This window comes from Galeopterus variegatus, unplaced genomic scaffold, assembly GCF_000696425.1.
Source record: "Galeopterus variegatus unplaced genomic scaffold, G_variegatus-3.0.2 Scaffold3356, whole genome shotgun sequence".
Classification (NCBI taxonomy): Eukaryota; Metazoa; Chordata; class Mammalia; order Dermoptera; family Cynocephalidae; genus Galeopterus; species Galeopterus variegatus.
In genome coordinates, this window is record NW_007729467.1 from 1 (window position 1) to 11,731 (window position 11,731).

At 41.2% G+C, this 11,731-nt stretch overlaps 1 protein-coding gene across 1 annotated transcript; it reads right to left on the minus strand.

Annotated features, from left to right (window-relative positions):
- Positions 1-2,250: 2,250 nt before the first annotated feature.
- Positions 2,251-11,718, minus strand: CASP2 (caspase 2, apoptosis-related cysteine peptidase). Its single transcript, XM_008584729.1, has 9 exons — positions 11,645-11,718; positions 8,857-9,007; positions 8,396-8,563; positions 8,166-8,247; positions 7,492-7,586; positions 7,042-7,218; positions 2,671-2,799; positions 2,427-2,517; positions 2,251-2,341 (listed from the first exon to the last, which is right to left on the minus strand). The coding sequence occupies exons 1-9, from the start codon at positions 11,716-11,718 to the stop codon at positions 2,277-2,279; spliced, it is 1,032 nt and encodes a 343-aa protein (XP_008582951.1). The 3' UTR covers positions 2,251-2,276.
- Between the last annotated feature and the right edge of the window lie 13 nt (positions 11,719-11,731).

Consider the following 11,731-nt stretch of genomic DNA (forward strand, 5'->3'; position numbering starts at 1 on the left):
ACTAAAATATTGATACATTTAGTTTCTTTACATAAACAAGGAATAACAATAAACAAAAAAAAGGTTACTATATGTACGCTATATAAAAATTACAAACTCAAACTATGCATCAGTGAAAAAATTATAAAACTAAGCATGATCAGCTGTTTACAAGGTGGTTTTGATATTTTTAAAGCACTTACTACTTGTTTATTGATTATATAAGATAAATGATAGCCGACATCCAAGATTTAAAAAAAATCTAAAAGAGGAAAAGCTTAAAGTTGGGATAATTTGACTATTTTCTCCAACAAAACTGAAAAAGAACACCATTATTCAATTTTAGCAGTAGTTTTTCAATATACCCTCAGCACATGCCCAAGCTCTTAATGCAGGTCTCATCTATCCCAAGATTCTTATTTTTGATGTTGCTGTTTTATTCTGGGGGTTGGCAAGAGTCCTGTCAGTAGGAAAGAGAGATAGAGAGGGCTCACAGGTCAGCAACCCAAAGGTAAAAGAGTATGTTTTCACAGTATTTCCTGGTCTACGCAATATTCAAGAGAGCCTAAGGCAGGGAAGCTTGAAGAATCATGGGGAAAAGGACCAAGATTCACTGATTTGATAAAAATTTATTGAGCAAATGCCACATGCCAGGCACTGTTTTATTTTAAGCCCTAGGGATACAGAAAAGAAAAAGTTCCTGCTTTTGTGGAGCTTACATTCCAGATTAGGAGCCAGTCAATTGGATGGGGGGGGCGGGGAGCAGTACTTTTTTTACGAACATTAATTAAATTAACCAAATACAGCAGGAAGACAGGTGAGCTCAAACTTTCAGAGGAACAACTGGTTACTGGTCTTTCCTTAAAGGATTTAACTTAAGAGAAAAGTTGAAGCAGAGCAAAAGATTCATATCACCCCAGAATGAGCAATTTCTCCCTGTCCAGATCTGATATTGTATATAGCTCTGAATAGAGGAGGAGAAAATTTATTTTGCTAGTAATGACTCCTAAAGTAAATGGGACAAGCTGAATGTGTTCCTCAAGAGAAAGGAAAACTCCTGTTTTGTCTCCATATTGCAGAGATGCCCTTTTGATCTTGGTGTGTTAGGTGAATTGTCCCTTTCCTCATGAAAGACTCTATCTGCTACTCCACAACTATGTAAATCCTGTTATTCTGGGTCCAAGTTAAGCCTTAACCTATCCAAAAAATCTCTTTAAACTAATCTCACTTAAAATGAGCTATTATTACTGTGTGCTCCTTCATAAGTAGTTTGTACTCATTAATTTCACCCTTGCTCACATGAGGCCTTCAAACTGGTCCCAAGCTACTGTGCGTGTATTTGCTTTATTTTCCTGAGTAATTGGTGGGCTCCTTAGAGAGGCCACATTTTCTTTTGCTTTCGTGAAAGTACCTAGTGTAGTCCTAGTAACATTGTGAGGACCTTAATAAAATACATTCTGTGGGGATATTAGATTAGGAGGATAATAATATTAGCCATTTACATTTGGCCACACAACAGATAAAAGTGACCTTTAAACCAAACTATAAGCCCTTTGAGGGCACTGATTGTATTACAGTTATAGTTGTGCCCTTAAACGCATAATTCCATTTAATCATTACAACAACCTTACGGAGGAGGGGCAATGACTATCCACATTTTATACCAAGGAAACTGAGGTGGAGGAACATTAAGTAACTTCTCTAACTTCACATAACCAGTAAGTGGTGGAGTCACAACTGGACTCCACGGTTAGAACTCTTAATGACTCCTGTTTCCTGTAGGATCAGAAGTGTGCCCACGTGTCTTCTGAGGCTCATCACACTGTCCTGGCTCTTCCAGGGGTAACACAGACTGCATGCAAGAAAGAAGAGAGGCAGAAGCAGCTCATGAGGGAGGAAGAGGCAAAGGTGGACAAGGATTCCGCACGCTATCCTGCATGGTCCATGAATGACAAGGAGGAGAAAGGAGGCAAGAATACAAGTGCAGGTAGACAGAGAAGTACAAGGAGAAAGAAGAAAGGGGAAAGGGAGAGGAAAGACGGAGAAAGAAGAAGAGGAAGGAGAGAAAGTGAGATGGATAGGAAGAAGAGACAGCCAGAAATTCCTTAACCGGAATGAGTAACAACAACAAAAAAGTGCATCAGGGTTAATAAGCAGAGAAAAGAGCAAGACTTCTCAGAAAAGGCGCAGAGACACTGACAACAATCCTGAAAGGAGATGGTGGTGCACAGAGAACTGACCAGCCTGAGAGTCAAGGGCTGCCCAAGTCCCAGCACACCCCATGCATTGGGAGACACTTACAGAGCAAGAGAGGCGGTGGCAGCAGTGAACAGAAGGAGGTGCCCAAGGGATCCAATAGCACCTGAGAGGAGCAAATAGGAAAGTGAGAGCTGGTGGGAGGCTGCCCAGGAGCCACCACCCAGGTGCTGGTCTGCCAGGGCACTCACCTCCACGGCAGGCCTGGATGAAGAACATTTTCGGCTTGTTCTGAAGGCTTGGGCAGTTGGCATTGTCAAAGAGCCGAAAAACCTCTTGTAGCTGCCAGAAAGAAATCGGGGAGAAGGGAGGTTAAGTAGTCGGCAGGGCCTCCTGAAGTCCTACACATACAACAGCAGCCCCCACTGGAAAGAGAGCAGGGAGGAGGTGAAGCAGCCTAGTTTCAACAGCCGGTGTCCACGTGACTATACTCACCTGAAGCAGTTTGCCATCCACACCATAGATGGCACCCTCCACGCCATGAGACAGGAGAGCCACTATGCAGGAGTCCGTGGCACGGTGGGTAGGTAACTGTGCAAAATTCTGGAGTTTCTCTTGCATTTCCTAGAAGAAAGAAGCCTTTTAGTGTTGTTCACTGTAGCGAGTACTAATATGAGCTCTAATCTTTGGTTTCTATTTGAAACCCTAAGTTATGAGAAGATCAAAATGTTTTCTGTATATTCCTCTGGTCAAAGATATAAGAAGTCAGAGACCCTTTGAAAAGCTAAAGATAGCTATGGACTCACCAAAAAATGCACATGACTTCAGACACAAAATTCTGAATACAGATTCAGACTCACTGAGATAGGTTAAGAACTCCTGGACTAAAGCAAGTAACTAATGAAGCTAATCATGAGCTAGTCAACTTTGATTCATTCCCTCACCATCACCCAGATCCTTCATTAGAGCAAGTGCCCTTGTATATAAATGGCATGAGGGGGACCAGCAGGGGAGCTGTGAATGAGTAAGTAACTACTATTCAGCTACAAGAAAATAAACTGCTCCATGACAAAGGGTTGATAGCGTCACGATAGTAGAGAACAGCAGTACTTAAATGCTGTTTTCTGCCTCAGACTGTAAGTATCCAAGAGGTAGCAGTGATGTCTGTATAAAACACTTTGGTCAGGGAAGAGCACACTTTGATGGAGGATCCCACACAGCCCAGTGATTATATACATGGGCTCTGGGATCAGACCCATCTAGGTCCGAACCCTGGATTCTTAGAACAAGTTAATTAGCCACTCAAGGCTACAATTTCCACTTTATAAGAAAGTAATTATGAGTAAATTTTCTCTATGTTTGTGAAGATTAAAAGAGATATTGCTTAGAAAAGTCTTATCACTGTGTAGTGCCTGGCACATACTGCAAAGATCTGTCATTATTACAATGTACGTGTCTAAATAAGAGCAATAACATTACCATTTTTTCAAAGAAAACCTATTATTGGTTAACCTTGGAGTCCAATTTAAGAATCAAGCACCAAGTTACCATAAGTTAAGCATTTGATCCATGCAACAGAAAGTTATACTGTACTTAATAGTATAATAATCTGGCACAAACTTTTAAACCTATGTCTCCCTCTACAACTAAAGATGTCTGTGTCTCCTCTCCTGAGATGAGGAGAGAGAAAAAAAGTTCATTTTATTATGAATTTGAATGAAATATAATGAAGATGAGTATGCCATCTAGGCAGAACAATTATAGCACACACATATTTAGCATTTACCACACACACATCCAAATAAAAAGCACTTGTGTAATATACTGCAGTGGTTCTCAAAGTATGCTTCCTAAAGGGAACTTTAAGAAATGTGAAATCTTGGACCCCAGCAAACTGGGTTTTAAAAATCCATCCAGGTGATTCTGCTATGTTACAGGTTGAGAACTACTAATCTATTTATTTGGAATACTTTTGTTTGCAGATAATTGAGATGTAATTATATAAAAATTTAAAAAAATCAGCAATAGAACTGGAAGTGGAGAAATTGCCTTGCTGAAAAAGAATGGGTAAATACAAGGCAACCATAAGAATAGAAATCTTAAGGTAGTAAAAGATACAAAGTTCATTTGCTTCAAGAATACATAATTTCAAGAGAATACATAACTGTGAATGTTTGTCTGGAGCTGACCATAACAGAATTTAACATACAATAGTTAAAGAAATTAATTTTGCTTGAAGAAAGGAATAAAAATTAAATACTTGAGTACCTACTCATGAGCATTTTGAACTTAGTGAGATTATTAGGTCAGTAAACAGAGGACAACAAAGCCCAGAGTAAGAACACGCACACTTTGTAACTGACCTTAGTAAGACTAAACCATTCAATAAATGGGGATTGGTTATTTGGGGGGCATTTTTCCACAAGCAGCATAGCTTAAAATAAGATTTGTAGATTTATTTCTGATAAAATTATAGTATTTCTATAAATAGTAGGATTCTTAACTCTTGCTATGTTTTTGGCTGGGGGTTGGGAGACACATGCAAAAAGAATAACCTGTGAACCCCCTGAAATTATGTGCAAAACTGTATGGGTAGCTGCATTTTCCAGGAATGTCCTATAGCTTGTCCCTACATTTTCAAAGCAGTCTGTAACCCAAATGCAAGTTAAAAACAATACCACATGGTAAAAGTAAATTTGCCACTTTAAAATGTATCTTATTTCCTAATATATGGTAAATAGTAATTCTATAACTAATAACCTTGAAGTAGATGCAATGAGACTTTGATGATAAAGAGAAAATTGAAAACATACTTGGGCAGTGAGAACACCAGTGTTTTCTCCAGCACTGTCAAGGGAAGAGAATTCTCTAAGACTATATTATTTCCTATTTTTAAATGGGATTTATCTCTAAAGTCAAAAGATTTGATAGGGGAAAAAGGTGGGTGGAGGGGATCTTAATTGTTTTGATTCTGTTTCTTTGCTCACGAAATAATTTTGAAATAAAAGAATTGAATCTCTTGAGAGGTCCCACCATGAAGAGCATATTCTGTGCAGATGCCAGATGCACCAAATTATGATATCCACTGTAACCACATTTCTTGTCTATACTGGTTCTCCCTACCTAGGAAGGCTTCACCACTCCTCTCTGCTTTAGTAACTGCTATCCTTCAAGGCCAGCTCAAGTCCCACTTCCTCCATTTATCCTTCTGACTATATCTATCCAGGCATTTCTTTCTCTTAGTATAAAAGACCTCTCCAATCCTGCTTGGTCCTTAGGAATATAAGGGGAATGCTTCCTTTTCTGCTGATGTCAAGATTCCCTCATGTATAACTGAAGTTCCCTGAACTCAAGGTCCACATTTTTAAAATCTCTCGTAGCTAACACAGTCCGCCATTATAAGGTACTCAAAATTTAACTCTACTGCAATTCAAGTTATAGAGAAATGTAACCAGAGAATTAGAAGCCAACAGGTTCTTGAATGTGCATCAGGTTTAGCATAAATGGAAATGGCATTTATGAAGTGGATTCATGGACTTATCAAATCTACTGAATGTCTCTGAAAAAACAGCAGCATACAGCTGACTTGGTGACTAGGTACTATATCTTTATCAGGCATGTAGGATCCCTTATCAACTGCATACAATTTGGAAAACCATACATAATAGATTCCTAGTAAAAGCAATGGCTAGACCAAAATCTCTAAGAAAACATACATAGTATAAATTTTGTCAAGTGACCTTCTAACAGGATTTCCTTCTCCTATTCATGTTCCCTTCATGCCCAGCAGTCCTCTAAGAAAACTGAATAATCTACTCGAATACCTGATGACTGAAGAGGCTGTTCTGGCCATGGCTTCAAAGCAAGGCGAGGTTCACTACTTTGCATGGGCAATTACTGCTGGCAAAAACAGCATGTAAAGGACAACACCCAGGTACCTGTTGATGGAACTGGCCTTACCAAAAGTATAGCAAATATGTAACTATTCCCAATGCAGCAGGACAGCTGAGAAATAGAAATGAAGGACAATGCTGAACATGAAACAAAGATCCTCTACCTCAACAGATCAAAGAGAATCTCCTAGAAATTTTAATTTCACCACTGACAAACCCAAAAGCAAGCTTAAGAAAGTACTATTATTCTAGAATCAAAATAAAGGATTAATATAAATTTACAAATAGGCTATTGTTGACTTCAAAACAGAAATCCTACAGGTAACAAAATCAGTAGTGCAGCTTGGTAATTGAGGTTGAGGAGTAACCCATAATGAAAATACTTATTTACCAGAATCTAATCCAGAAGCAATCTACCCTAAGATATAACTTGAGGCCATACAACTGATAAGAGTAAGGAATTGCCCCATATTAGACTGCCACTAAATAGTATTTACACGGATAATTCTGGCAAACTTTAACTGGCAAGGCTTATATCTGCTAAAGTAATCTTTTAAACAGAAATTGGGCTCCTAAGTAGCACTATTAACCAAGAAGTAAATGTCCTGTTAGTCCTAGCTTATAAATATCTTTTCTGAATAGGTTAAGGTGAATCTCAGTGTTTCATCACTTCCTGAGTGACGGGAAATCGTTTCTGAACATGTAAAAGTGAGGACCCAACCCTGTACTACTATTATTCCACGAAAGCACAGTTACCCTGAGACATCAACACTGCAACATTGAAACACCTGGCTGGCCCTAATTCTTTTTACTAGATTGCAAGGTGAGAGGTAGAACAGAGTCAGTTAAAAGGTAAGGAGAGTAAACAAGTTGTAAGACATATCCCAGCATGCACAAGAGGAGCAGGTATTTCTGGCCCCAAAGTGTTGCCCAGCCCTCTAATTTACATGTCAGTTTTTCCTGCCTCAGGTACCTGTGCAGTCTGGTCATGCAGAACATGGATGTCATAGCCCAAAAGCTTGAAGAGTGTGACTAGGGAACCGTGGTCCACATCCCCTCCAGAGCGAAACTCCAGGTCTTTCTCTCCAGTGAAGTGCACATTGCTCAGCACCAGTGCCAGGCCACGCGGCCGAGACTGCAGCCTATAGGCCTGGGGAGGGGGGCCAGTTAGACCATAAGCTTCTTGATGACAAACTATGATTTCCCCCTTTAGATGGGACATTTCAAGAAAACACAGACATCACATTCTTCTTCTTAACCCCATCAGGTGAAGACAGAGAAATGCCCTCAGAGGGCATCTAATCAGCAATGACTTTCTGACTAATACGGCAGTTAGAAAACATACATGCAAACTATGGTCAGGTGCCCAGGAAGGGTATCTCATTTCCCACCTCTTTTCCTCTTGCCATTACGCAAGACTCACCAGCTGGTAGTGTGTTTGATAAAACTCAGGAGTACAAGGCTTCACTTGAAGGCAGGGGGGACCATCTCCATTGTCTAGGGAGTGTTCCACAGTATCTGTGGCATAGACAGAAAGCCAAAAAACTAGTATACAATCTAAGTATAAATCCTAGCATGTCATTCTAACCTCAGGCATGCCTTTGAATTGGGGTTTTGATAAATACTGGTCTCATTCACTCCCCTAATCTTTAAGATCCACGAAGGCAGAGACCATGTTAGCTTTAGCTCACCACCAGATCCTCTGCACGTAGCTTGCATGTGCTCAACTCACTGAATGACTGAATGAGCTCTCTGATAAAAGCCTGCATGCTTTTAGGTTCCCTAGGCTGGTGGCCCCAAGGTACTCTTCTCTCATTCTAAACACTCAGCTTTACAGAGGAGACAGGCCAATCATGTGTGGGAATTTCCTAACCATACAAGTTGCTCAAAGGGCCAATTACCCTAAGGAATGTTATCTGTGATGAAAGGGAAATGGGCCCAATTAACAACCCATCTAAACTGTCCTGCTAGCACCTAACAAATTCACTGAGAAAACTGTTCCCAATGTGAAACTGTCTCATGTCAGGGAAAAGCCAGACACCATTTAAAAAAAGGGAAGTCAATCTGTGGGACCCCATTTATCTAATCAATTCTCACCTGTCGAAAGACGCAGCAGCTTGTGAGGGGGACGGGACTCACATATCGGGAAAGGGAGACTCAAGTCGTAGTCACAGCTCAACTGTAAGAAACCACAACTCACCACGAGACCTTAGGGAGATGGTCCAGTCCAAATAAAACAAAATCTAGTCTCCCCCCACCCCATCTCAAAAATTCCCTTCCACACAAATTAACCCTTTCCAAAATACCAAATTTCTAGGGCTCCATACCGGTGGGGGTACATGCCGAAGACCAGAGAGGGTTGTGAGTAACAGATCCTTCAGGTGGCCCTGCTTGGTCTCCCTCAGTGCCTCACAGAAGGCATCAAAAGCCTGGGGACCCCTCTTGGGCAGCAAGTTGAGAAGTTCCACATTCTGACTGAAACTTCCAACTTTGGCCTAGGATATAAGAACAAAACATGGAATAATATTTACTGATCTACATATAATTCTATTTATCTTCCTGAGCTTCCTCATTCATCTCAAGAATTCCTTTTACAGGAAAAGTATGTACAGGTGAAGTCCTTCCCACCATTCTTACATTACGTATCTTTTCTGTCAAATGCTCTAGAATGGAAAGGTGCTCCCATTTCCTTAGCAAGGTGCTACATTCTTTCCACACTCTATCATGCTCTGTTCCTACCCCTATAACCAACTTATCTTCTTGGCTTCTCTTTTTTGCCTCCAGATACCTGGATGAGCTCCCTCATTTCCAAAGTGATGATGTCCTTCTCCAGAAGATGTTCCAACAGTTCACTCAGCAACAGCTGCTTGGCCAGCACCACCCGGTTCTTTTTCAGAGTTTCCTGATGGTCAGGATGCATGCCACATACTCCCAATACCCTACAGATAGAAGGAAGAAGGAAAGGCTGTCAAGTGCAAGGTTTGACACAGAAGAAGTGGGTGGAAGAGGCATGAGTAGGAAGAACAAAAAGATTAGGACTTATAACAATGAAGATCAGGCATATTTTATTGAATCTGGTTAAATAAAGGATGTACTAAGCAGTAACATATTGATCACAAAGAAACAACATATAATTCTTTCTTGGAGTACATTCAACTGAGACCACCTGAAATAAATAAACTGAGACCATCTGTGACTGGGAGACGGAAATATCTGTCATCAATATAATACACACAAGCACACATATATTCCTGAAAAGGAATACTCCTCTGTCTGATGAATCAATTTTAATTAAAATAATTATTCCAGAAAATATTTCATATTATTTATCTAGGCTGATAAAAGTGATGTAAGTTTAAAATGATTTGGGGTAAAGAATAAAATAACTTAATAAATAAGACAGACACACCCCCTTTTCTCTAGTCTACTTATACAAATTATAACTGTTTTTTAATTAAAAACTTTAAGATCCTGTGACAAAATGACATTACAAATCATCAAATCCTGAATGACATGGGTAAGCAGAAAGTATGATAGAAAGACACAGTAGATAAATGCCAACGATGAACACAACATAATTTGAAATCACTTAAAGAGTTAAAGCAAGTGTAGGTTAAGTTATTCTAGCAATTTAGTTTAGTAGGGACTTCAAGGACTCCTTAGTTTTACTACTGGCTTGCAGAGATCAGCTTCTGCTCATTAACTAAGAGAATCCCATTTCCAGTATACATCATTATCTATGTGCCTAGTTTATATAAATCCAGAGCTCTTCATTCAGCCTACTTAGACAATTTTCAAATACATAACAACAAGAAGGACCTGACTGGATTGAGAAAAGTATATGATAATAGCTTCAGTTTATAACTTAAAACCCTACTTAGAAACTCATCCTGATTTCAAAGATGTGTGTACGTGTTTTGGGGCGCGGGGGGGGGTGATATGCAGCTCAGAATTAATGAAATACCATGCATCTATAGGATGAACGTACTTGGCTTATTTGTGTTAGAAATTTATAATTAGAGGAGGGAAAAGTAGGGTCTTGAAGGAACTGAAAGACCCAGGAACACAACAACGGGGATCTTAAGGCAGAGGAAGGAGGTTGGAAGCAGCCAATGAATTCTGGGTTTGAGACAGTGATGTCTGAAACTACACTTCAACTTCTTTTTGTTCTACAGTAATATTCTCGTTACCAAACCTTCAGTAAAAAACCTGCTACAACAACAAAATCTACACAAACCAAAAACCCCATTTAAGAAGTACTTAAGGGCCGGCCCGTGGCTCACTTGGGAGTGTGGTGGTGCTGACACCAAGTCAAGGGTTGCACTCCCCTTACCGATCAGAAAAAAAAAAAAAGAAGCACCTTAAAACACATCAAGCAGTATCAACTGTGATGTATATGAACTCTGGTAAAAAAGATAACATGGAAGTGGGATGCTGGATATTTCCACAGTATATATAACCAATGGTGGTGCGGATTTCTTCCTTCGGTTTACCTTTGGTTTCCGTGACACCACTGTCTCTGGGTCCTCTTTCTGCCTACCATGTTCCTGTTTCCTTTAGAGGACCTCTGGCCTGCCCTTTAATGTTGATATTCCGTCAGGACTCCCCCTTCAAAGAGCCTCTCCCTAGGCACTCTCATCCACACTCACAACTGACTCCCAGTTCTGCAATCTCTCAAGTTCCAGACTTATTTTCAATCAACAATTGCTTAGTTTTAATCTCAAGCATCATCCGCTCTCTGCACACCTACTCCTTCCTCTATTCAGTACCATGGGGAGAGTCTTAAATGCGAACTTTTAAAAAGTTTCCAATCACTTAGAATTTTAGGACACATCTGGAAGGGGCGGAGGGGGTGGAGAAAAAGACCCCAAAGGAGTTCTTAAGTCTTGATTCTGTGTCCTTTTGCAGGTTTCTCGTTCTGAAGACCCAAATTAATCTTCTGGGTCTGGAGAAGGCGGCCTCAAAATACGTTCTCCTGCGTAATGTCTGCCATGAAACAGAATAACCGGGAGCCACAGGAACCTCTTTGTCCTCTCAACGTATTCAAACCCCAAAGCCTGTGTTGACGTTTTTGAAAATCTGGTCATTATCCGCAAAGCAATGCAAACAAATCACGATATAATCAATCCAAACCAAATGCACACCCAGAGCACCGAGGTCTGCAGGTCTCAACGGTTTTTTAAGGGGACATAGTACTGTTCCTTGTAAGTGAACCAGGGGGGAGGATGAAGAATCATCAAGAGAAGCCGAAGCCGAGAGCTGGCAGGACTGGAAAACACTCCCCTTATTCACAGCCCCCCTGCGCTGGACGAAGGAGTCTGGGGCAGTCTTTGTGCACCGGGAACAAGGCCAAGAAGAGACCCGCCCGCGCGCTCTTGCGCGGAGTTAGACCCGGAGGGCTCGGTGGGCTCGGCGGGCTCGGCCGGGCCTCCCGCCTACGGCAGGAAGCGCGAACGCGGCGGCTTCCAGGGGTCCGAGGGGAGGGGGCGACGGGGGGCTGCAGAGCCGCACGCCTGGAAGCCGCATTCACCTTCCCTGGGCCCCGCTAAGGACCCCTGGGACCCTTCCGCACTCACCTGTGCCCCCTGTCAGCGGCCATTAAGCCCTCCTGCTGCAAGGCGGGCCGGGATCCCGCGCTCGACGCAGCCATTTGCAGCTTTTCC